At 36.1% G+C, this 27,512-nt stretch overlaps 1 protein-coding gene across 4 annotated transcripts; it reads right to left on the bottom strand.

The window, feature by feature from the left end:
• On the bottom strand, positions 1–26,694 carry PNISR (PNN interacting serine and arginine rich protein). 4 transcript variants are annotated; one of them, XM_070418038.1, is made up of 13 exons: positions 26,590–26,694; positions 19,179–19,258; positions 17,425–17,539; positions 15,507–15,695; positions 13,923–14,146; positions 12,350–12,521; positions 10,987–11,177; positions 7,943–8,080; positions 5,704–5,803; positions 4,917–4,970; positions 3,665–3,835; positions 2,008–3,094; positions 1–1,777 (listed from the first exon to the last, which is right to left on the bottom strand). In XM_070418038.1, the coding sequence occupies exons 3-13, from the start codon at positions 17,510–17,512 to the stop codon at positions 1,747–1,749; spliced, it is 2,445 nt and encodes an 814-aa protein (XP_070274139.1). In that variant the 5' UTR covers positions 17,513–17,539; positions 19,179–19,258; positions 26,590–26,694; the 3' UTR covers positions 1–1,746. The 4 variants fall into 4 exon arrangements, with proteins under 4 accessions (XP_070274139.1, XP_070274138.1, XP_070274140.1 ...); XM_070418037.1 differs by having other exon boundaries at positions 26,586–26,690; XM_070418039.1 differs by lacking the exons at positions 1–1,777; positions 2,008–3,094; positions 3,665–3,835; ... (1 more) ...; positions 5,704–5,803; positions 7,943–8,080 and having other exon boundaries at positions 11,090–11,177; positions 12,350–12,463; positions 26,586–26,691.
• Positions 26,695–27,512: the final 818 nt, after the last annotated feature.

The following is a 27,512-nucleotide window of genomic DNA, read 5'->3' as shown; positions in this document are numbered from 1 at the left end:
TTTTTAAAAATATCTACAGATTTAATAAGAGGCTTGCATATTATGGCAGAGTAAATAAAGCTTTCAAATACTGCTTTTGGCTCTAGTTCATATCTTGCCCAAAAATGTGCATATCATAGCCAGCAGAACTTTTCCGTAGAATTTTATTTTGAAAATATTATTTCACTTGAAGATTGATCTAAAAAACATTTTAAGATATGAAAATGTTATACAACTTATCTATTACAAATTAATTGAGTAATTCTACAATTAGGTATACCATGTTAACTCACCTACATAAAAAATATTGCACACTTTCCTTTATTTTGTCTCCAGATGTGACTGATGTCTAAACTATATAGAATTCTAAACTATTTAAAAGTTATTCTGTGAAATGTCAACTTCATAAATATCAGAACTGAATGCACTGTAAAACAACCATTTTGGTAAACATGCATTTATTCACAGTTGATTTATTTCCTCTAGATAAATGCATAACTGCTCAAAATTATTTAAGAACTATGTAGAGGTACAAGAGCACACTATACAAATCTATTTCCATCTTTGTTTTGAGGAAATACTGATCTTGGCAAAATTCTGGCTTATTTTAAAATTAACTATTGCTGGTAAAAAGGCATACTTTAAAACATTTCTGTGACCTGCACCTGCTCTTTTTAAATTGAAATTTAAAAGCATTTGTTTTTAGAGACTTATCTGATTATTGTGGCATAAGTGAATAATCACATAAAAATGAACCCTGAAAGCAGCTGAGCATTAAAATGCCTGTAGTGCCTTCATTTTACTCATAAGTTATAACTGCCTTAAATTGCTAGACCACTCACTGAGCCTAATTTTAAGAAACTAACAAAACAAAACCATTTCAAATTATGAGACTGACACAGCCTGAATAATACAGCATTTCTCCACTGAGCTGGTCATATACTTTAAAAAAATATAAATAAATATATTGAATTGTGAGTTTTTCTGTAATAACCCCAAAGTGTTACAAATACACTTCTAAAACAGAAGTGGGTAACTGCAGAATATAGTTCCAGACTTGACTAATAGAGTCAAACACAATCATTCCTTATAATAACTCTAATTGGTACACTGGTTTGATTGAATCCAGCAATTTCATTTTACAGGAGTGAACCATACTTTATACACAAAGAAGATATTACTTGAAAATCCCCTAAATGGGAAAAGTTTAGAAAGCTGTCTAATGATTCCAAATTAAAAGTAAATGTCTGTTTCTGGCCCTCTTCCACACCCTTAAAGTTGGAATTTGACAAAAATCCATGGGTACAAATTTACAAACTTTGACAGACTATTGAGATAAAACCATTTTCTTTGGGGGATATGGGAGGAAGTACCTTTAAAACTTGTTATACAAAGTTCCAGCTGCCTTTTTATAAAAGTACGTTCCTTAGATTAAAATCATAAAATTAAGGTGCAAGAGGTTAACAAAAATGAACTAAAGAGCTTTATTGACATCACAGTACATTCAAGAATAATTTTAAGAATATTACAGCTGAAAGAGAATGGCATGTTTATAGTCTTATTGTGCACTATTTTTTGGAAAAAAAAAAGTAATACAAAGAAATCCTATTAACGGAGCAGCATTTGGAAAAAGTACACCTATTTACAGATTAAAAAAAAAAAAATTCTGGTTTCACCTACACAGCCACAATGTGCCTCTATAATGAGACAAGCCCTTAAAACTCATGGAATTTTTTAAACATCATGGCATTCTTGCCACATCATTCCTCAGCGTTTACGACGGAGAGGGGTTGTTGATCTGAAAAAAAGGGAAAGACAAAATTTAAAAATAAAAATGTATTTTAAACTAAAGAATCTGTAATTTTTAAATAACTAATATTATATTTCTAAAATTATTTAAAACTATGATCATTTATCAAGTACCAATCTGAGTTTATTAAAGAGAGAGAGAAAGGACACTTTCAAGTTTGAATAAATTCAGTCAAATTTTTAAAAAAATCAGACAAAATACTTTAAAAAGTATACTACCTTGATCGGGACTTAGACTTGTGTTTGCGGCTTGCCTTCTTACCAGACCTTTGAGATTTCTCCATGGATCGCGATCGACTATGTTTAGGCTTCTTAGCCTTCTTTTCTTTGCTACTTCCTGGAGATTCAGAACTGCTCCTTCCACTAGAATCAGAGCCTGAATGTTTTTTACTATCTTTGGTAGTACTTTTCTTACTCTCCTGTCTAGAATCATGTCTGATGATTTTAACAGATATAGAACCACTCCTAGAGAAAGTTCTTTCACTTTCTCGTTTCCTTTTTAACCTATCATCCTGACCACTGAACTTAAAATCTTTTTCTTCCCTTTTTTGTTTCTCTTTTCTTTTATCCTGTTCACGCTCTCTTTCTTTGTCTTTCTTTTTCCTATCTTTATCTATACTTCGACTTCTCTCTTTTTTCCTCTCTTGTTCTTTAGCCTCACCTTTATGTTTATGACTGCTCCCACTAAGATTTCCACGTTGGTCATCAATTTTACGTCTATCTCGACTCCTACTGCGACTGGACCGATTGGTTCGCCTATCCCTTGAGCGACTTCTACTTCTACGTCTCTCTCGGGAAGGACTCCGATTTCTTCGTCTTTCTCTTTCAATGCTATTTCTATTAGATCTTCTCCTTTCTCTAATCTTTACCCTAGCCCTATTGCTGTCTATTTTAATTCTGCGAGAATAACTTCTACTCCTACTACGTCTAGCTTTAATTGTTGGAGATCTACTCCTACTATGTCTCTTTTTCCTTTTAGGAGAAGAAGATCGAGAAGATGTGCGACTACTACCTGAGCTAGAACTGTATGAGGAACTAGAGACAGTACTACTAGTACTACTAGTTCTGCTATTGCTACTAGAACTACCACTACTAGAACTTTCTGATCTACTCCTTCCTTGTTTCTCTTTTTCTTTATGATCTTTTTTTGGTTCTAAAACTGATGTAGTTTCATTTGGAGTTCTTTTCTTTTCATTAACCACATCACCGTCTGTTTCTCTTGCTTCTAGTAATGATAAACTATTTTGCTCTTTATGGATAAATTCATTCATCTCTTTTGTAACCCTTTCAGTTTGTTGCTTTTCTTCTGAAACAGAAAAAAGACAAAAATATTAAGTCAAATGTACAATGAAAAACTCCCATATTACCAGACTGTAACAACAGAGCAAGACATAATGACAAAACGACATACGTTGAGCCTGATGTAACCCGAGGACTGTCTGTACTCATTAATTTATATAAAAAACTTTTAAAAAGTCCTCTATTATCCTAGCTACAAATTACTTTTCAATAATTTTACAAATATATTTCCCCCATTTCAAAACTCTTTTTAAAAGAACTTTAATAAGAAATAAAAATACACTGAAATGGCTTAACTTATAGCCCCTGAAATTAATCTCTCCCCAGATAAAAGTTTACCATTCCTAAATTATATATTTTCAATACTACAATTAACTTTGCATTTACATTTGATAAAAATTACAAATAAGCCAAAATCCTTAGTTTCAGTTATGACTCATTTATTAGTTTCAGTTACAACTCATTTATTATTTTTAATGTAGCCTCAATTCCATCCTTTGATACTTTAGGTTGTTTGAAAAATGTAAAGAAACACAAACAAAACTGGACAAATTTAAGTGAATGTAAAAGTTTATACCTTCCATCTGTTTATCATGTAACAGCTGCTGTTCTTTTTCTTTTCTCCAAAAAGCTTCCTGTTTTTGCCGGATTCGGTGCCGTAATTCTTCATCGTCAGTGTCAGATGACTCAGAGCCTCTGTCACTCCTTTCATCTTCACTGTCTCCTGATCCATAACCACCCAGTCCACCTGTGTGCATAAAGCCCAGTCCATCATATGGAAAAAATATTCTGTGCACTAAAAACTTTTTAAGGTCCAAGAAGAAAGCTCATTTCTTTTTTACATTGCATTTTGTTGGAAGAATCTACTTATTCGGGGTGGGGAGAAGTATAAATTCCAATGCTTAAGAAGTTCATAGGAACCCTCATGAAAATTGATATTTAGTATCTTATTCTTTCTGGAATATTTCATATATTTGTTACCATAAATGAATTGTGATAATGGTTTTGTTTTACTGTCCATGCTAACCAATAAAACCATTTAATAAAGTAGTAACAAAGTCTCACACTAAAGCATAATCAATTCAACTACCTTAAAATTTATGATGATCCTAAAAATAGTTCTACAATTAACTTTTTCATTGTTCAAAGCTTAGAAATCCCCAGGTAGTATGCTAAGTATTTTTCCCCTAAAAAATTAGAATACTGTAATTCTGACTGTGCAGAAATGGTATGATGCTAAAACTACTCCCCACCCTGAAGTGATCTAAATAGTAATAACAAAATCACATGGGCATTTGGTTCTAGCCATTTTTGTTGATCCTCACAAAGATTAATTTTTGAAATAATGTGGAAAAGGCAAATTCAAGCTTTTATATACTTGATAATATAACATGCAAATAGAAAATTATGAATACATCACTACTATGGTAATGTAAGATAAACCCTTTCCTCTATGGTAAACCTAACTTGCTGCAACACAATCTAAATAAAGGTCCTTAAAACCATTAGTGGATAGGTTCCTCTCTAAGGCAACAATTTTGAAAGTGAGCTTAAATACTAGCATGGCTAAATTATAACTATTATAACTTGCCTTATTAACTATGAATTAGTCACCACATCTACAATAATCCCACTGTGAATGCTTTGGTAAAAAAAAAAAAAAAAGAAAGAAAGAAAAAAGGCAAACCTTTTAGAGACTGATACAACCCTAACATCTCAGGTTTTATAAACTGAGTAGGAACAGTATAGTTTCAAAGTAGAACATGTAGAGACAAGGTAAGTGTGATTTTTCCCTTTAAGGCCCTCTTACAAATAAGGAGAACACTTACCGAGTCCAGTGAGGGAAGCCAGTGCACTGGACTGTGCCAGCTGTTTTGCAGGAGCTTTGTATCACATCAACAACAGGAACAACATGTTAACACAAATAGCCACGATTTCATAGTCATGAGAGTCTATGGTATTGTTAAATCTACTACTATTGCTGCTTCTTGGGGAGAGAAGAAACATTAAAAACATAACATTCATTTTAAACCAGTCTGGCCTTGAAAAGTATAATTCTGATGTGAGTTGAAATTGGTTTATAATGAGGAAAAATGTTGACAGCATATCGGTATTTTTATTTTTGAGGTATGGCCCATAATTTAAATTTTGCTTTCAGTATATTTTTTTAAGTGTTACTAAATATATGAGGGCTAGGTGGGAGAATCACTAGCTCTGTAAGAATTATAAGTGGTAAACTGTGAAAACTCTGAAGGTTCCTAATTCAATTCATTAGTAAAACTAAATTGCATTAGAAATTATATGCCAATAACATGGTATCTATAAAAAAAATCAGGTGAAATAAACTGATCATCATCAAGAATTTTCCACAATACATTTTATAGAACAACAGTGTAATTATGAATTTGTGCTCAGAGAAGTTGGACAAAACAAAAATATCTGTATAGTTGTAATATGGTGTCTATAAATCTGAACTTTCCAAAAGAGTAAAACATGCAAGAAGAGAATATTCAAATATCTGCTACTATTTCAACAAGGACAACAAAAAAAGTCCAGAATAGCCACCAAAACCATAACACCCCCAGAAAAACAAAGCCAAGAACACCCACAATATACCTTTTGTTGCTTTCCGGTGTGCATCTTTGGCTACATAATAAATTTCTTCATCTGTGACATCCAGTAGAATTTCAGTCAAAAGCATTTTTGTCAATAACATCTAAGGAATATATATTGTTTCTAATTAAATTACTATAGTTACTAATAATACAGTTTGACATTTTCAAAAATTTTAAAGGCAAAGCTTTAGGGGGGTGGGGGGCATTGGGGGGATAAGGCCACATATGTAAGACCTTAATCAATAAAGAAAAAAAAATTAGCCTGTACTAGTGAAAAAAAAAAAAAAGGCAAAGCTTTATTTTATAAAACATTTCAGATCAGTCATTCCAATGAATAGAATATCTTAAAAATAATTCTAAATTATAAGAATTTTTAAAAATTTCAAAACCATATGAATTAAAGAAATAAATGAGTTTATTTCTATCGAGACACTGAATTCTAATTCTAGAGACCCTATGCCCCTATAATAAAACATTGTTTAATTACAACAGTGGTATAACGAAATGTGCTTAGTAATTCCTTTATAAGCTGTGATTTCATATTAGGTGTTACCTGGATTTTGCAGAAATTATTATTGCCCAGGAAATCTATATATCAATACATACTTTATACTTGTTTCATGAATTCTCAGTTTAAATGTTTAAGATACCAACCAATAGTTTTTAAAAATTATACCAGGTGTACCAGTTAATGATGTGGATTTTGTAATCAAAGAAAACACGGTAATTTCAAGAGAAACATCAAAAGTGCTTTATTCAAAGTAATGTCCATCGCTACCTACACATTTCCCCATCTTTCAGGTAATTTGTGGATACCGTCCCAATAGAACTTTTCTTGTTTAGAGGCAAATCATTCAGAGTCCCAATTATCCACTTCTTCGTACATTTTGAAGTACTGCTAAGAAAGTGCGTGTGCCATCGATCAGAACAACTGGTAATCGGAAGGTGCATGGTCTGGTAAATACAGCGGGTGGGTTAATACTTCCCAGGCAAGATCTTTTAACATGTCTTTAACTGGTTTTCAAGTGTGTGATGATGCATTATCATAAAGCAAAATTACTTTGCCGTGTCTTCTGGCAGATTCTGGTCGTTTCATGATCAAAGCATGGTTCAAATTTATTGTCGGTAGCGATCAATATTAATGGTTTCACCTGGTTTTAGAAGCTCGTAATACACCACACCTTCCTGATCCCACCAAACGCAGAGCATTGTCTTCTTTCCGAAGCGATTTGGCCTTGCAGTCGATGTTGATGGTTGACCTGGATCAACCCATGATTTTGTGCATTTGGGATTCTCAAAATAAATCCACTTTTCATCACCAGTCACAATTCGATGCAAAAAAGACTTTCTTTCATGCTGTTGAAGCAACATTTTACTGATGACTTTTCAGTTTTCCATTTGTCTTTTGTTCAGTTGATGTGGCACCTTTTCCTGCCTTTAAAACAGTGGTTCTCAACCTTCTGGCCCTTTAAATACAGTTCCTCATGTTGTGACCCAACCATAAAATTATTTTCATTGCTACTGCATAACTGTAATGTTGCTACTGTTATGAATCGTAATGTAAATATCGGTTATGCAGGATGGTCTTAGGCAACCCCTGTGAAAGGGTCGTTCAACTGCCAAAGGGGTCTCAACCCACAGGTTGAGAACCGCTGCTTTAAAATCTTTCCCATGGCTTGTAAACGATCGGCAATTGTTTGCTGAGAAACATTTAATCTTTCTGCAAGTTGTTTTTGAGTTTTGACACGCATCTTCATCCAATAATGCTTGTAATTGTTGGTCTTCAAATTTTTTCGGTTGACCTGGACATTCTTTGTCTTTCACATCGAAATCATCACTTTTAAAGCGTTTAAACCAGCATTCACAAGTATCTTGAGATGGAACATATTCACCATAAGCTTTCTGAAGTATAAGATAACTTTTTCTTCAAAATAATTAATTAAACTTCCTGCAAATGCTCCTTTTTTGGCACGAAATTTGACGTTTTTAAGCATAAAAATATCTATGATGTTAACACCTTCAGCAAATTTGACAAATGAAGTTTTGAAGCTTGCTGTCAATACAACAAAATAGCATACATATCAAATCACATATATATCAACATATGTGTAACTCCATCTATTAAAAAAAATCCGCATTATTAACCGGTACACCTGGTAAACAAAATAAATCCTATAATATGTTATACGTCAATTATACCTCAAAACAATTTTAATAAAAAAGTAAATTTACATTTTTACCATTTGATACTCTTTCTCTTCTTCAGTCATCTCTGGTTCACTTTGCTCTTCTTGAGGAACTGGAGATGGACTTCTGGTGACTTTTCCACTGCTTGCAGCCTCAACATTTTCAGCATCTTCATCTTCCTCATCACTATCCTAAAAAAGTAATACTATGTGTAGCCCAAATTCATGCTATAATCAATCATTATCTTGAACATTCTATTTTAAAACCCTAAGTTAAAAAGTGTATGAGAGCCCTAACCGGTTTGGCTCAGTGGATAGAGCGTTGGCCTGCGGACTGAAGGGTCCCGGGTTCAATTCCGGCCAGGGGCATGTGCCTTGGTTGCGGGCACATCCCCAGTTTGGGGTGTGCAGGAGGCAGCTGAACGATGTTTCTTTCTCATCGATGTTTCTGGCTCTCTATCTCTCTCCCTTCCTCTCTGTAAGAAATCAATAAAATATATATTTTAAAAAAAGTGTATGAGATAGCCCTGGCCGGTTTTCTCAATGATTAGAGCATCGGTCTGTGGACCAAAGAGTCTCAGGTTCTATTTCCAGTCAAGGGCATGTACCTTGTTTGCAGGCTCAATCCCCTGGGTTGGGACATATGCAGGAGGCAACCACTAGATGTGTCTATCTCACATCAATATTTCTCTCTCTCCCCCTTCTCTCTCTCTAAAAATTAATGGAAAAAATATCCTTGGGTCAGGATTTTTAAAAAAACGTATATGAGCCCTAGTTAGTTTGGCTCAGTGGACACTGCATCAGCCCATGGAATGAAGGGTCCCAGGTTCAATTCCGATCAAGGGCATATACCTTGGTTGTAGGCTCGATCCCAGCCCGACCAGGGCACGTGCAGTAGACAACCAATCGATGTGTCTCTCACATCGATGTTTCTCTGTCTCTCCCTCTCCCTTCCACTCTCAAAAAAAAAAACAAACAAAAAAAAAAACAATGGAAAAAATATCCTCGGGTGAAGATTAACCAAAAAAAAGAAGTGTATGAAAGAGATATATGAAAATAAAATTTCTCTCTAAATTATATTTTTGCATGATAAATTTCATTTGGTAATTTAGTGTTACCTGAGAGGAAATGTGATTATAAGGTGGTTTAAAATTATTTTAATTATTTTATTAAATTTGCTTATTTTTCTTAGTCAAATTTTATTGATTTTAGAGAGACAGGAAGGGGAAGAATAGAGAAACATCAGTGAGAGAGAAACATCAATCAGCCTCTGCCGCACACTCCCTATTAGTGATTGAGCCAGCAACCCGGGCATATGCCTATACCAGCAATGGATGGGTTGATGTTCAGCCACTGAACCACACCAGCTAGACAATTTTTCTTTAAATCCTCACCTGAGGATATGATTTTAGAAAGGGAGAAAGAAACATCAATGTGAGAGATAAAGACATCAATCAGTTGCCTCCTGTATACACCCCAAAAGGGGATCGAACCCACCTTTTGATGCATGGGACGATGCTCCAACAACTTAGCCACCCAACCTTAGTCAATTTTGATCTTTCTTTATAAATAACCAAAGCACATCATGCCCAGAGACTGAATTAATACCCAATATATCTGATGGCTGGAATGAGTGGCTTGTAAAACTTCCGGTAAACAAACCATAATCAGATTATTCAGTGTTAGTTTTACAGCAATTAATATAAGCTATTTACCTAAAATCATGTGACTTAAAATGAAAAATCTATAGTCAGTTTCCAGGTCTCAGCTGACCCTGAAACTTAGTGAAATTTGCTTCTTTTTAGCTACTTAATGGACAGATAGATGAGAAATAAGGTCTACTTCAGATGGAAGAAATGCCAGCAGTTGACTATGTTCCATAGTCATACTCAGCAATCCTACTAAGTAGAAGACAAGATGATCAGCTAAATACTACTATGGAAAGGCCATTTGAACCAGGAGAAGGATTCATGTAACACAAGCCCAAAGGCATCTGTAAGGAAAAGGATAATCTCCAAATCCTAACAATTTTTTGACAGTGAAGAAAACCACCAAGCCTGGCCTGTGTGGCTTAATGGTTGAGCATTGACTTATGAACCAGGAGGTCACAATTCAACTGGTCAGGGCACACGCCTGGGTTGTAGGCTCGATCCTCAGTGTGGGGCATGCAAAAAGCAGCCAATCAATGATTTGCTCTCATCACAGATGTTTCTGTCTCTCCCTCTCCCTCCCTCTCTGAAATCAATAAAAATATTTTTTAAAAACAACCAAAATACACCACCAAGTCTGGAAATCCACTATTTCATGCAAAGATTTAAAAAAACAAATTTTAAGGTCAACTATTAGTAGTGGTAGTCTGTTGTTTCTTTATTTCATAACATCCAGAACAAAAACACATCTTTGGCATGGTTCTTTTGTAAAAATAACGAGTAATTTATGGCTTTTTATTGAATTTAAGCAAAATCAATGTCTTCTTAAGTCTAGTAACCTTGCTGTCCTTGAGATTTATTTTTGAAGCAGAAAATAGCCTTTGGAGGAGGACGCTTTTCCTAAGTGGCATATCAGCCAGTGCTATGACTGTCCTACCAGCTTGGAGCACTTTATTGCTAAATAAATAATTCCTACACCACCTACATGATGAAGATTTAAATATTTAAAACAATGCTTCCTTCAGTGCTCATGTCAAAAAACTATAAAAACTATTATATCCTCTGTTACAAGTATACATTTAAGTGTTCAAAAAAGGGGGCAGATTTCTTTCTCTCGTGCTGTTTTAACTAAGTTTTTATTTATAAGCCACCACTGGGAAGTTAGCTATACCACAACAAAAGAATACAAATGTTTGTCAATGTAAGACCTACCTCGCATTTCACTGAAAAATCTCACCAGAATGAAATGTTTTATAAACTCACTGTACTCCTTCTCCTTGCCCTGCCCTCAATAACACATCTATAATATAAAAAAATAATCCCCAATATACTTACTGAAAGTAATCTCAGGAACATTACTTTAATACTTTTCTATAGGCTAAAATACTTATTTCAATAACCTTTTCACATAGATACCAAATGGAGTTTCAGGACAAGGAATCTACTCACAAATTTACTTCTTTGAGGTAAACGAGGGCCATCACCTCCTTCAGCATCTTCTGTAGTCTTCTTTTCTTTTTTGGACAACTGTGAACGCTGTTGTTCCATTCTTTCTTTCTCCAACTTCTTTTGCTTTTCACGTTCCATTTTTTCAAGACCTTCCCGAATCCAAGCTGGAAGAGTCCTGCGTTTTACTGCATCTGTTTCACATGGGAAAAAAGAAAATTTGTAAGTCAGTTAAGTAAAAATCTAACACGAGTGCTTTATTCCTGAATTTCTAACTTGTGAATTTTTGGAAAAAGAATACTGGTGCCACTTGAGCGTTTATAATAAATACTATCATTTTCCAGCAAGACAGTGCTAATAAAAACAACCCATTAAACATCACACTTTTTAAAAAAATCATCACTTTTAATAGCAGCATAAACATTGTATTAATGTTTACAATGTGCCAAGGCACTATGAAAGCACGTTAAACCACCACCTCAATCCTAAAAAAAAGCCCTAAATGATCACTATTACTTGATCTCTTTTGCAAATGAGAAAACTGAAACTCATATATTAGGAGGTGTGCTCAAGGTTACAAAGCCAGTGAGCAATGATATGGGCTACTTCAGAGCCAAACTTACATTACATTGCTTCTTAAAATATGAAGACAGAAGAGAGTCAAACACAAGTCCACTTCACAGTGAAAATTCACTTCTATAAGTATTCCATCTGGGATACTTTTTAATTTATTCCTTAAGTTATAAAAGAAGTAATAATCTTCCTAAAATGTCTACTTTGTGATAAGAAAAAAAAACTTAAATGTTCTGGTCCATTAAGTGCTGGATTTGGATTCCCAGATATATAATAGCATAAATACAAAATTTTTCATTGGGAATAAGTTAGTCCTGTTATTTAAGAATTGAAATGTTCTGCAAAATACTATGGAAAGTGAAATAATGAAAGGAAAATTAATCTTACAGCAGTGTATCAGATGAACTGAGAGTGGAAAGAATCCAGAAAGAAAAACTAGAGGCTTTAAAAGGCGAAAATGAAAAACCAGAAAAGGCGAAAATGCTCACATATCGGTATAATATATCAAATTGTCAACATTAAAAAAATCAAAATGCTATAGCCATGATAAGTTTATCTCATCACAAAATCTATGTTTAAGATAAAGTTTTATTTTAAAGAAAATTACTCAAAGTATTTAATATTTTATACAAAATCTCCTCTGAAATTAAAGTTTTATGACTATAAAATAAAAGGGTTTTAAAGTGTCAATCCTAATATATCAGAGGTATTAGAACAATTTAAGAAAGTAAGACATCCTTTTTATATGATCAAGAAATCATGCCGATGTGGTTCACTAAACTTAAATAACTACCAATTTGTGGAGGCTCCTGCTTCACAGGAAGTGCAATAGGTGAACGCTGCCGATCCCTGAATGATGATGGCCTTTCTCTTCGATTCTGGGGAGGTGCTGGAGGTCCTGGAGGTCCTGGTTGCCAATAAGGAGGATGAAATCCACCTTGCGGTGGACCAAAAGCAGCCCCATGCTGAAAGAGTATGGCAGTTTATTTTCCTTCCCGTTAATACAATATACACTCTGGGACACACATGTGTTATGAACTGGGACAGTAGAAATCCATGTGTGCAGCAAATCCAAGAACTCCATCGTTCTAATATCCACCAATATTTCTGTAGCCCCAAGAACCTAAGCTTACTTTTCTTAAGAAATAGATTTTCTGCCTATATAAATGCAAGAGCCATCTAAAATCCTTCTGATACACTATTTTCAAGTACAGAAAATAATATATATGAACTTTTTCATTCTGAGTCCATTTATAAACTAATCCTTTCACTACCAAGAAACCAAATAAATGTCTATTTTTCTATAACCAGAAAATACAAGAAAAAATTTTTAATCAATTCCAACTTCCTATTTCTTGTGAATTTGTTTCTAAAACCTTACAAGAAATATCTATTTTAAGCAAAGATAAAAGTTACTGAATCATTACATTAAACTATTTTTTTTAATTTTACCATTTTCAGAGGCGTTTCTAAGTCATTTGCTGACCTCTTTGTCTTGTTAGCAAGAGGATCTACCAGGCAAATGTGGTAGAAGTAGAAGTTCCCTGCCACAAATACCTATCATATCTGTACACCAAGTATGAGTATGCAACAAGTATCTGAATATATATGAATAAGATTACTACCTCAAGGTGAATATTGTTTACATTTATGTCTATTACCTGTATAGTGATATAATGTATGTTTTTTCAAAATTTTATATTATGATAGCTTAGTTTATAAGGTAACAACTGCAATCAGTTATTTCAAAATGACACCTATTATTATACTTTAATTAAGAGTGGACCTTGGCAGAGTGGTTAGAAAAAAACAATGACACTATTCCCCATAGAGTTCTATGTCCCTAGGAATGAATTAGATGCTACAAAAGAAATTATGTATAATTCCATTAACAAACATGTCATGTCAGAATGGAATAAAAAAGACAACACTAGAAAAAGTCATAACTTTACAGAGAAGAAATTGCATTTAGAAGATCTATATTCTTCAAGTCTTAACCATAATCTATTATTGATAATGTATTCAACTACTGTGCATTTCCTAAACTTTACTGAACATTTAAATATTCCATTATGAAATTATAAATTAGAAAACAAAACATCATATAACTATTTCCCTTACACATTTTTCATTTTATGTAAATTTTCCCTAACAATCTTTTATGCCATTTTCCTAAGCAAATCAGAAAATAAAACTCTTAATGTTTTAATTCTCAAAAATTGATAACTTTTCTGAGACATAATATGCACTTATCTGTATAAAACTGAAAAGTGAAACACATATCTCAGGTACTCTTGATGAGACAAACTTCCAAAGAATGGATTATGTGCACATCTACAGTATTAAAGCAACAAAATATCTTTCACCTGATAGTCAAACTGGTTCACTGGGCCCACTGCAAAATTATCGGGTGGTCCACCAAAGTTGTGATTGTTCTGGTTAAATATATGCCTGTTGTCAGGGGCAAATTCCCCACTGTCCTGACTGTTGCTGTCTTCGGAAGGAGGAACAATGTCCATTGGGCCTGGTGTTGGTGGCATCCATGGCTGATCTGGAGGGGGATGTGGGGGTTGCTGATGCATTCCCCATTCTATTTAGAATTTAGGCATAAAAACATTCAACAGGGAGTTATAACAAAATCAACACAAATTTTTAAGCTCTCAAGAAAGCTAGATTTTTCAGTAAAGAAATAAATATAAAATTTATGACTTCTTGGTCAAATTCCTTTTGTATAACTTAAAAACAAGCAATGAAGTAATAAATCATTCAAATGAGCTAACTCCACTCAATTCATATCCTAAGTAAATGAAAACAAATGCCCCAAATTATTTTTAATAAATGTAACAAAAGTCAAAGCAATTTTTGTTGTTGAAGTTTTCTTTTTCTGTTCAGTACCACCACCATAAAAATAATGCCTAAGGATTTTTATATAATTTCTTTCTTCCATGAACACATTTATCCTCACAACATCCCTGTGAGGTAGGGGGAAATCAGGTATTTATTTATTTATTTATTTTGCCAATTTCAGGAGAGGAAATTTGGCACACAGAAATAAATCACTTGCCAGGGTCACAAAGAAAACCAGTAGAGCAAAGATGGGGAAGTGGATGATGCTAGGGTGAGTCATTTATAAACTTAAACTTGGGAACTAAAACATTTTCAAACTTAAAGTTTAGTTTAGCATAGCTTCAAGAAAACTAGAAATGAACTACATCACAGTATCAAATATTAGAATATTCATTATCCTTTTAAAAGTGATGTCAGAGGATTACTTTCTGAGTTTTCCATTCTTGCATTGAAAAACAAAAATAACTACTAATAGGGAAAGGAGAGATGACTTCACCATCAGTACACTATAAATAAAGTGACTATTAAAAATAATTAATAGCACAAGTTTTGAAAAACTGAACTAGCATCAAGGAATCTAAATCATACTGTGAAGTAAAAAAACAAGCAAGCAAACAAACAAAACAGATAAAAACTTATGGAAGATCTTCACTATCTGAAAAAAAGGGAAGTAAATATGGGTGGATAGTAGGGGCAGAATATATTTGACAGACTAATCTGTCATATAGTGACACAATTTTTCTTTAGAAACTAGACATGTTTTGCTCTGCCAGTCCTGCTTCTGAAAGGCCAGAGGTTGCAAGAGAGAGATCATAGAATGCTCTCTTCCCTAGATGCCAAGTGAGGTTTCCAGTGTTCCCAGCCCCTGTCAGCCTAGGAATGAAGAACCAAGAAAAGAATCAAACTGAGTGCCACAGTGCTACCAGACTGAGTACAGAATAATTTTAACCACAAAATTTCAAGGTCAAATCTAATTTAAACTGCCTATTCTTCAAGCATTGATTTCAAGAAGTCATAAGATTAAATAAGCAAATTAAACAATTTAATTTTAATCCTTATATTTTAAAAACAATCCTAAAATTTGGAAAACATAAACAACAAACCTGGTTGCCACATCCTGTTAAAGTTTGAATCCCCTTGAAAATTCCCATGATTGTTTGGACCAGATTCCATGGTAGGCATATCTTGTCCATTTGGCATCATTCCTGGTGGTTGTTCTACCATGCTTTGCTGTCCTGAAGCTTCTCTTTGGGCAATCCAAGCTTGAGCCAATGCAGCCCAATCAATCTGGCCTAATATAATTTAACATAGCAGAATTGAGCATTCAGAATGTAGAAGCTAAAAGAATAGTGCCTCTATGTAAAATAAGAATCTCAGTAATTTCTTCCTGGAGATTTTAAATATTACCAAATGTTATGACTGAAAGGACGCTCAGATAACCTGTATTCAGGCTACAAAATAAAACAAACTACTTAAGACTTTCTGAAAAGGATTCCATAAAAACACTCTTAACCAATTAAGTTCTAATATTAACTCATAAGAAATTTATCCTCTGCACTTTAGTTGAGTGAGATACATATATAAATATACATAAATATATATATGTTTTTATTTGATTTTAGAGAGGAAGGGAGAGAAACATGGATCAGCTGCCTCCTGCAGACCCCCTCACTGGGATTGAGCCCCAAACCCGGGCATGTGTCTTGACCCGGACCAGCGACCTTTTGGTTGGTGCATGGGATGATGCTCAACTAAGTGAGCCACACCAGCCAGGGCAGTTTACTGAGTTTTTTTAAAGTCTTATTCCTTTTTTTTTAACAAATGACCAAACTCACTCATTTCTTCTTCAAATAGGTCCTCTTCAGGCCTACACTGGATCCTATAGATCTCAGATGAGTATAACTATCCCTATTCCTCCTCATAGTCACCCTTCTTTAGTTTCAGCTCCCTTCTCTAGTCAAAATACCTCTATAACAACTTATTAGTCATTCTTTACTCAAATTTATTGTCCCCAGTAATTTAAGGTTCTCCTTTATTTCTCAAATATCTATACTTAACGTTTTAAGATCTAATATTATTAATAAAGGAAAAAAAAGTAAAATAAGATAGTTTTTCAGATCTATTTAGTCAACATTAAAAAGGTATTCTCATACATTTTTAAAAAATATTATTTTTATTGATCTCAGAGAGGAAGGGAGAGTGAGAGATAGAAACAACAATGATGAGAGAGAATCACTGATTGGCTAACACCTTCTGGGGAGTGAGCCCACAACACGGGCATGAGCCCTGACTAGGAATCTGTGACCTCCTGGTTCATAGATGGATGCTCAACTGCTGAGTCACATTGCTGGGCTTATTCTCATACATTTTGATGGAAACATAAATTGGCATAATCCTCATGAAGTTAAACTTGGCAGTGTCTACCTAAAACTTTCTCTCTCATCACTGATGTTTCTCTCTCTCTCTCTCTGAAATCAATAAAAATATATTTTAAAAAATAAAAACGACAATTAATCATCCAAAAGTGGATCAATTAAATTACAGTATCTTCCTATAACAGAATGCTATGTAGCTATTGAAAAAATAAGTTCAGATTAACCTAATAAAGGCAGGGCATTGGAAAGGATCATATCAATGAAACAAAATTGGCCATGAGTCAATAACTATCAAAGCTAAGTAACAAATGGGGGTTCGCTATACTCTTTTCTACATCTGTATATGCTTAAAATGTTCCATAATAAAGAGAAATGACTTAGCATACCATCAATTGACTATGCTCTACACTGAATTATAAGATTCAGAATTAAGAGAAGTATGCTTTACTTAAATTACACGTTTAAGAAAGATTTTCTACTTTCTTAGAAAAAAAGAACTAAATCAGTTTTAAAGATAAAATACTGACCACAAAATGATCCAATAAACCAATTCCAATTCCATCTTCCTTAATCCCATCAAATTATTTTCCACTTATCTCCACATCTCTCTCCTCGCCCACCCTCCGATTTCGGTTTATTTCCTTACTTGGATCCTGCTGGTGCTGGAATGACTGCATCCACTGTTGTTGGTTCAATGGCCATTGCTGCCAAGGCTGTCCTCCTTGATCCCACATCCTGACTTTAAAAATATATTTGATTTTCTATTTTCAACAAAATGAACATAGTTTAAAAATGAGAATGAGAGTTCTTTAATTTTAAAAGCTCACACAGAAAATATTATACAATAATACATTTATGTGATTTCAGAGCTCTAAAATTCTGGTCAATAGGTTGCCAGAGGCAACTGGAATTTTTAGGTTGGCAAACAAAAATAGAAAATTTCATGTTAATACTGGTATCAGAACTTGGTGGTAGGCATAGCTCAAATCAATTTAGCTCAAAAAGGAAAAAAAATCTAATTTTTCCAATATAAATCTCTTGAAATATAATTACTTTGAAAATAATAAGAAAAAAAATGTGATTTCATCTGCCCCAACCAAGATTCCTTGAAGAGAATAACCAAATAACTCTAATAATGAAGAAGAACTCTCCCTTATAAATAACTATGGCTAGTGAATGCTTAAGGTAAAATCAATTTAGGAAACTGCCATATTGCCAAACCTAATAGAACAACTGATTCAGACAATCTTAGAAGCAATGGGAAATCACAAATTGAAAAGTTGCCAAAATATCACCCTACAGATTTAATAATCTGTAATAGTGCCACCTCATAAGATATGATATTATGTCCCAGAATCATTTAAATAAATACTTTCACCAAAAATGTTTAATCGAATCCAACTGAGCTTTTCTATCTTACTTCTAGTGTGAAGGAACTATAAGGGGACAAAGGAATGAGATAAACAGTATCAAAGAAACAATCAGATAAATCCAGAAGGTGAGGTAGTTTACTGGACCAGGTTTCTTACATGTAAACAGCATGAAAAAGACTGGGGAAGAGAACATATGTTAACAACTATTAAATCTACATAATGGATATGGGGGAGAAGGTCATCACACTAGTTTACCTTTCTGTAAACTAGTTTGAAAACTTTCATAACACAAAGTTTAAATTCCTACAAGTCTAATATCTTTGTACTTTATACAACCCTCTTCAAGAACCAATGACACACATGGTAAGCAGCATATGTTTCTTCAATTTTGTACCTTAGGGCTTAGTATAAAATAGGCATTAAACAAATGTTTACTAAACTAATCCTTCTCTAGACTGACCCTTTCCTCTAAAAACAAGGCAAAAGCCTTAATATTGCAGGATCACAAAAAACAGAGAAGCCAGATAATAGAAAGTAAAACACACCAACTCAAGTGAGACAGTTAGCTATTATAACTCAGGCTCTTAAAGAGTTTGCAACTCCAGTCTTTGTAGCATTTTTATAATTCTATCAATGGCAGATGCTGACTTCTCAATTGAAGAGCACTGTGAATTAGGGAAGATGCATTCGTTTACTTAAGAATTAGTGCACTTATCTACTGGTTGCATGAATATAGTCTATTAAAAGGCATTATTAGCATACGGCTAAAGAGGCACTACACAGCACCCCAGTTGAAGCCAACAATTGAACTGGTTAAATATACTTTTCTAATCTCTCTTGAGATTTTCATTCCTCTCCCAATTCCCCGCCCCCTCTTCTTTTCCAACTATACCTTTAAAGCCCTTTAAAAACTAAATGACTCATTACAGCCCTTGAAAAGTAACTTCACTTATAACTTGAATTAAAAGGTAACAAATAAATAAAGAGGAGATGCCCAAAAGATATATCAACTGATATTTTGACTGACCTTAGAGATTCACCTTCTGTTTAAAATTTAGACAGATTCAGACTACAGCTTGGAACCATAGCAGCAAAATTACTTATGCCCTGAAAAAAAGAAAGTATAAGTTTGCTCTTAGATTATGAAAAATTAGAATAAAAAGATACTTTAGAGATGTAACATGAAAATGTGATCATCTCCAAATTGTTTTGGAACTTATTCTTTTATTAACTATAATGAGAAAGTATTTACCATTATAAGATTAAGGGAAACAGGTACATCAGAAATGGGAAGGCAACACTTTTTAACATTTTTTTCTTTCAAAATATCTTTTTTATTTACAATAAAATATCTTTATTTATTAACAATAACAAAACAGTGTCAAACCATTTAGGGATTGTTAAATATGCTGAGAAAAAAGGAACAAACATTTGAAAAGAAGATCTCATCACCTGGTATTAGCTTATGTGGTACAAGTGAGGCAATAAAATGCATTAATTCAGATTTTTCTATGAAACTTTAAGTTTAAACGTTAACAGTAGTAGGTGAGAACAGTCTGTCCCTCAAACAGATTCTTCCCGTTAGGATCAGAGCTTTGCAAAAGTTGATAGAAAAAAAAAATCTATTCATCTTTTATCTTCCATAAGGTGCGGGACAGCTTCCTCCACATAGCAATTACTAAACGCCAAACAAATAAAATGGTCTGTAGATCCATCTTTTTGTTCACTTTCAAAAATTAAAGAGAAAAAAGAAAGAGAAATCTACAGATTTTTTAAAAATATAATTTTATTGATTTTTTACAGAGAGGAAGGGAGAGAAACAGAGTTAGAAACATCGATGAGAGAGAAACATCGATCAGCTGCCTCCTGCACACCCCCCACTGGGGATGTGCCCACAACCAGGGTACATGCCCTTGACCAGAATCGAACCTGGGACCCTTGAGACCGCAGTCTGGCTCTATCCACTGAGCCAAACCGGTTAGGCCCGGCCGTGGTGGGCAAACTGCGGCTCGGCAAACCGCGGCTCGCAAGGCACAGGCGGCTCTTTGGCCCCTTGAGTGTGGCTCTTCCACAAAATACCACATGCTGGCGCGCATTTACAGTGCGATTGAAACTTCGCTGCCCATGCACAGAAGTCGGTATTTTGTGGAAGAGCCACACTCAAGGGGCCAAAGAGCTGCATGTGGCTCGCGAGCCGCGGTTTGCCTAGCCACAGTTTGCCTACCACCGGAACCGTTAGGGCATCTAGATTTTTTAAGATATGAAGAATCAAAGAAAGTTATCAGCACAGTCCATAATGACTGGTATAAGCAAAAACAATTACACAAGTCATATAAATGTGAGGCTTTGGGCAAATTAACTCTGTGTCATTTTCTTATGAAGGATTTGGAGTAATGTTCTGTTAACTAGTCCAAAAAAGGTATCTCTGATTATGAGAACAAAATTTAGAGTTATGTTGAATTTTGTAAAGTGACCGGTTTTAAGAAAAGACTTGGTATACTTGAATATTTAACATAAACTTGTATTTATGTTTCAGCATCTTGAACAATGCTTGATAAAGAGTTTCATTAATTATTCTTAACTCAAGAAGAAAATTGTGATTTGATGGCAAGGATTTAAATGCCCTATTCTTGCCTGGCCAGCGTGACTCAGTGGTTGAGCATCGACCCATGAACCAACATGGTCAGGGTACATGCCTGGGTTGCAGGCTAGGTCCACAGTGTGGGGCATTCAGGAGGCAGCCTATCAATGATTCTCATCATTGATGTTTTTATCTCTCCCTCTCCCTTCTTCTCTGAAATCAATAAAAAAATAAAAATAAAAAACAAAAGCCCTACTCTTTCTTCCTTCATTTTCACCATAAAATCTGCAACAAATGCAAAATCTGGAAAACAAAAGGACTATGAAGGCACACCTGGCAATAATAAAAAATACGTATCTTTTAAATTTCATTATGGTTTAGTGAAATAATATAGCCTTGTTATGACTATGTTATTGACTAAAAATGACATTTACACATTGGCTTAATAATGATTTGGAAAATAATAACTGTTAAAGATGGGTAATAAGTACATTAGGGTTCCTACTCTACCTTTGTACTCTCTAAAAATTTCCACAATAAGTTAAAGATAATAAGGGTACTTGTTATAAAGAATCTTATATTGAAATTTCATGTGTTTTTTTGTCACATAAGAATCTTCTTGAGGGGCAGAAGAAATCTTATAATTATTTAAAAATTCCATAGCGTTTTACCCAAAGTATTATTTTCCTTTAACCTTAATATTAAAGATCCTTAGTCTCAACTTTGAAAGTTTGTAAGACTTTGTTTATTGTTGAGCCAGACTATAAGATTTTCCCTTTATGAGGTTTAATTAACTGCTATTTTCTTGGAAATAACTAGGATTTGGAAAGAAAAGAAAGATCAATAACCACTGTTTGCATCAGATCATACAAGTTATCACACTGGGCTTAAAGACCTAGCTTATAGCTATGTCCAGTGTTATAGACTGAACTGTGTCCCGAGAAATATGCTTAAGTCCCTACCCCCACTCCCATAAATTGTGAACGTAATCTTATTTGGAAATAGGGTCTTTGCAGATGTATTCAAGTTAAAATGAGGTCATACTGGATTAAGGTGGGTCCTAATCCAATATGGTTGGTATCCTTGTAAGAACACACACACACCACCACCACCATGTAACAAACCAAAGAGCAGACACTGGACAGACATATCCACAGTCAAGGATTGCTGGAAACCACCAGAAGAAGCTAGGAAGGGGCAAGGAAGAATCCTCCCCTATAGAAGAGGGAGAGAGGGAGAAGGAGAAGAGAGTGAGAAGGAGAAAGAGAGAGACAGAGACAGACAGAACAAGCAAGCCAGAATGGCCCTGCCATACCTACATTACAGACTTCTAGCCTGGAGAACTGTGAAAGAATAAATTTCTGCTATTTTAGGCCACTGAGTTTGTGGTAATTTATTACAGCATTCCTAAGAAACTAATACAATCAGAAATGACCATCATTCATCTTACCCATTTCTTAGATGACAATATATTAGAACACTGCGCTTTGAGGTTCTTAAAAATACCTGTTTAAATGAGTCACTGACTGTGGGAGAAGATGAACGAAAATGAAAATGTAATTTTTGTTGTTGTTGTTGTTAATCCTCACCGGAGGATATTTTTTTGCATTGCTTTTCAGAGTGGAGAGGAGGGAGAGAGAGACAAAGGAGAGAGAAACATGGATGTGAGACACATCAACTAGTTGCCTCCCACACCAGGGATTGAACCTGCAACCCAGGGTACTTGCCCTTGACCCAGAATCAAACCTGAAACCCTTCCATGCACCAAACCTGAAACCCTTCTGTGCACGGGCCAACGCTCTAACTGGCCAGGGTGAAAATGTAATGTTTTAAAGCCCTTAAGCATCAATTGCAAAATCAAAGATATATAGAAGCACATCTATCCTTTGATACAGTCAAATGTTTCTCACATCAAATATAAAGTTTAGAAACTACCAACTGCAATAATCCTCTTCTCTCCTGCCCTTGCAGTCCTACACACCAGATGACTGATGTCAAAATAAAAAAATTAATTTGTTCAAGTTAGGTGGAAATGGCACTAGTAAAGGTCAACTTTATAATAATTTGAAATGTGGCAAAAAAATTTTTTTTTGCTATTTCATTTGATGCATTTTGATATAACTCTGCTTGCAGCTTAGCAGAGTTATTTAAAAAATATTGGAAAATTGGATAGTTTGGTTATAAAAGTAATAACTGAGCCCTGACAGGTTTGGCTCAGCAGATAGAGCGTCAGCCTGCGGACTAAAGGGTCCCAAGTTCGATTCCGGTCAAGGGCGTGTACCTTGGTTGTCTGCACATCCCCAGTGGGGCGTGTGCAAGAGGCAGGTGATCGATGTTTCTCTCTCACTGATGTTTCTAACTCTCTATCCCTCTCCCTTCCTCTCTATAAAAAAAAAATCAATAAAATATATATATTTGAAAAATAACTGAAAAATAAATGAGCGAGCCTAAAGGTAACAACATCCCAGTAGCAACAAGTACATATAGTATCTTGGTTCTAATACCATTCTACAATAAAAGGAATCAGGGATCCTTAGAGAAAGAGCCGATTCTTAGGATTGGGGACATACAAAATGAGCCTGGAGTACTAAGAAGAAAGAAAGTGCTTTAAAAAAAAAAGAAGGAAGGAGGAAGGCCGGCCAAAAGTACACAGCCAACTGAAAGAGCTCCTAAAATCCAAAACTGAAAAAAATTTGAACAAAATAAAACAGTACTGATACAAATATTTATGAGTCCATGCTGATATAAATAAATGATTGAATAAATGGGAAGGAAGAGACAAATCTCCCATGGAGAATTCCAAATAAATTATGTGGATATTCTCCACTCCTGAATTATGAACTGTGCAAAGGGACTTCCTCCTAATAAGTACAGTATAAAAGGAGTGAATAGGGGAGAGTAACTTGACAAACACTACTTTAAGCAGATGACCGAAGTCAATCTCAATGTGATGAGATTTTTATAGTCTACTAGAAGCTCGGTGCATGAAATTCTGCAAGAGTAGGCCTTCCTTCCCCAACTGCCGCACTGGCAGGCACCAGGGACAGGGCTTCCCTTGCAGCCCAACTTCGTCAGGAAGGACGTCCAGTCTATTAGCATATTACATTTTTATTATTATAGACTAGAGGCCCAATGCACAAAATTCATGCAAGCATAGCTGGCTGCCACGCGGCCCCATGGCCCCTGCCCCCCACACTGGTTGTTCCACAAGGTTGGTCTGTCATCTGGTCTAATTAGCATATTAGTTCTTTATTATATAGGATACCCTTGATTGGATGCCTGTGATCTTCCTCTCTAAAACCCCTAACACCAATCTTATCATGAGGAAGACATCAGACAAATTGCAACAACAAGGCATCCTACAATATACCTGACCAGTACTCTTCAAAACTGTCAAGGTCACTGTATTAGTGTGCTAAGCCTGCCATAACTAAGTACCACAAACTAAGTAGTTTAAATAACAGAAATTTATTTCCTCATAGTTCTGGAGGCTAGAAGTCCAAGATCGAAGTATCAGCAGGGTGAGTTTCATTCTGAGGTCTATATCCTTAGTCTGTAGATGAATGACTCCTCCCTATGTCTATGTTACTGGGGAGATGACGAGACCTCGGTTCTTGTCTTCTTGATAGAAAGGTTTCAATCAAGAGACAAAGTATAGAAAAGCAAGCAGTAATTTATTGACCGCAGCAAAAACTCACTTAGGACAGTGAAACAAGGACCATTTCTCCTCTGGTTGCAAGTCTCATGTGGTCTCTTAGAGGCTAGGGCAGGGGTGGGCAAACTTTTTTACTCGAGGGCCACAATGGGTTCTTAAACTGGACCAGAGGGCTGGAACAAAAGCATGGATGGAGTGTTTGTGTGAACTAATATAAATTCAAAGTAAACATCATTACATAAAAGGGTACGGTCTTTTTTTTTTTTTTTTTAATTTTATTCATTTCAAACAGGCCGGATCCGGCCCGCGGGCCGTAGTTTGCCCACGGCTGGGCTAGGGGATATGTGCCTGTGGGGGAACGAAGGGGAAGGGAATGAATGAGTGTGCTCCTTGGAGGGAGAATGCACCCATCATCTTCATTTTTAGGGGGTTTTAAAGGCTGGACATTTAGGGAAGGTCTTAGGGGAGAATCAATAGAATATTCGTCAGCTTTATGCTGATGCACCAAAATGAGATTTATTCCCTTAATCTGTCTATCCTTGTGTGTGGTTGGAAAACTGCACTAATTGGATTTCTGTTATCTGTCTCCCTGAGTAGGATGATTCAAGCTATTGACCCTCTGGCTGGAGAGAAGTACATTTACTCTTAAGTGTCCACTATTCAGAGAAGATAGGATTTACTAGGCGGCTGCAAACTGCTATTTAACTATCTGTCTTAGTTTCCCTATCTAGTCCACTTAACCGTGGAATTTTCCTAGCTTCTTACTATTTTATATCTTTACATGCTCTCCCCTCTGTGTCTTAATCTTCTTTTCTTGTAAGGACACCAATCGTAATGGTTAGGGCCTACTCTAATGACCTCATTTTATTTCTTTATAGACACTATCCCTTTGCATTGCTTTTCAGAGTTTTCGGAGGGAGGGAGAGAGAAACAAAGGAGAGAGAAACATGGGTGTGAGATAATGTCACATTCTGAGGTACCAAAGTTAGAATTTCAACATGAATTTTGGAGGGATACAATTCAGCCTGTAACAGTCACTGAAAACAAGAAAAGCCTGAGAAATGGTCACAACCAAGAGAAGACTGAAGACACATAATAACTAAATATAATTTGGTATCCTAAATGGGGTCTTGGGACACAAAAAAAGAACTGGTGGATTAAAATTTAGGAAACACGAATAAACGTGGACTTTAGTTAATAATGTGTCAACATTATTAATAATAATGTATCCATTAATTGTGCAACAAATGTATCATACTCATGTACATTAATAACAAGAGAAACTGTGTGTGTAAAGGGGGGTTGGGTTGATTACTTGGGAATTCTGTACTATCTGCTCACTTTTTCTGTAAATCAAAAACTGTTCTAAAAAATAAAGTCTATTCGTAAAAAAAATAATAATTAAATATAGTTTCATGAACATCTTAAAAGAAATGACTTACTGTTGTTACTTTCCCAATAGCCCCAGGATGCTTTACAAAGTAGTCACACGAGTGAGTCCTTATAAAGTGTTCTGGTCTGGTTTTATTGCTTTTGCCTTGCTGCACTCCAATCAGAAATTCCAAGTTGTTTTGCTCTTTTATGAGCTAACCACCGATAATCAAAATTTGTCAAGTGCCCAAGGTGTTCAGACGACAATACCCACCGCAGGATGATACAACTAAAATATTGGACACTGCCTCTTCCACTAGTGAAACTTCATACATGATGCCCATCACTGGATAAAACAAGATTACAAACTAAGGAAGCTAATTATAGTCAACAGGACGCATTTGCCCTTGGCTGCGCCTGCGTAGTCAGAGCTGCACAGCGCAAAAGGTCCAGGTCCGGGTCCTCGGCCGCCTCCGCCCCCCTCGCAACCCGCTCCCCACAGAGGGTTCCCACTGCGCACGCGCAGTGCTTAACGGCAGGTCAGGAGCCCCAGAATTAGTCCCTTCTCATCCGAGAAAACTCTCGTAGTTGAGAGAAAGGGGTGGTGATCACTCTCCTTCATGGCAACATTTCCTTTTTATCGAGAGGACCGGTTTGATTCACCAAGTCAGGCAGACGCCGCGGCTTTAAGGGGATGAGGTCCCAGCGGTAGCGCCAAGCAGCGTAAGCAGCCTACGTGTTTTCAGTTATGCTACCTTTGCCACAGAAACCAAGAAGTCTGTAACGGCCCGGCAAGTCCCCACGCGTAATTGTTTTCCACCACTTACTCACTGTGATTCCGGAATACGGTTGCCGCCACCGTCCCTGTAATACCTCCAACCCTTTCGCTGCTTCTACTTCTTCCCGAACAAGACAAGATGGCGCCCGAGTGGTCTCACCCGGAAGTAGTAGTTATAATATCCGCCTGTCATCTGAAGCCGCACGGTTCCTGCCTCCGGGTCTTTGAGCACTAGACGGTGCCCGGTTTACGTGTTGCCGCGCCATTTTTGTTATGGGCAGTACCACCTGGTCTCTGGTACACGCCGCGGAAGTGTCCGAACATTCCTGTACATTTCCCTTAAATGTCGCCAGCGCTATGCCCGGCCAAGAGCTTAAGTATTCTGTGCAGTGCGCCCTGCAATTTTTTACTTTAGCAACGCGATCCTTCTTCAGGGGCGAGGGATGTTCTTCCCTAGGAACACTTTCGCTTCGGAAAGGGGGCTGAGTTTACGGCACTAGTTTCAGACTACGGAAGGGCCAAAGGGTCAAACTGGAGAACTGGCCGGTGGCTCGGAGCTCCCGGAGCGGTGGGCCGGCCTCGGTCTGGCGCAAATTCCTGGCGAAAAGCGGCCTTCGGTCTCACAGCGCCGCCGAGGGCTCCGCCTCAGGGCCCAGACGGTAGCGGTGGGGCCCGTCTGGAGGGCAGCGATGGCGGGGACCTTAGCCGACCCCGCAGCGGTCACTCTTTTTGTTTACCTCGAAGCATCGCGCCCCCTTCCGGGGACACGGGCTCAGCGGAACCTCCCCCAGCAAGTCCCGAGGTTCCGCTCTTTCCCGCTGAGCTTTAAGGAAAAGTGGCGGGGAGGTCCAGTTTCCACCTCCCAGCTGCAAGATGGCCCCCAGAAGGGGTGCAGGCAGCGCAGTTCTTGGAGTGGCATCCTGGACTCCGTGTTGTTTTACTCTGAAACAATGTCCGGGGATAAAAAGTATCGATT

This window comes from Myotis yumanensis, unplaced genomic scaffold (genome assembly GCF_028538775.1).
Source record: "Myotis yumanensis isolate MYYU_CA2020_CCGP unplaced genomic scaffold, mMyoYum1.0.hap1 SCAF_6, whole genome shotgun sequence".
Lineage (NCBI taxonomy): Eukaryota > Metazoa > Chordata > Mammalia > Chiroptera > Vespertilionidae > Myotis > Myotis yumanensis.
The sequence above is the reverse complement of the archived record's forward strand: the minus strand, read 5'-3'. Positions and strand labels throughout refer to the sequence as shown.

Coding starts and splice junctions, on each gene's coding strand:
- PNISR (XM_070418038.1), bottom strand. CDS start 17,512: ATGTGGGATCAAGGAGGACAGCCTTGGCAGCAATGGCCATTGAACCAA. Junction 15,696..17,424: donor CCAGCACCAGCAGGATCCAA/GTAAGGAAATAA, acceptor AAATTATATTAG/GCCAGATTGATTGGGCTGCA. Junction 1,778..2,007: donor AAGTCTAAGTCCCGATCAAG/GTAGTATACTTT, acceptor CCTTTTTTTCAG/ATCAACAACCCCTCTCCGTC.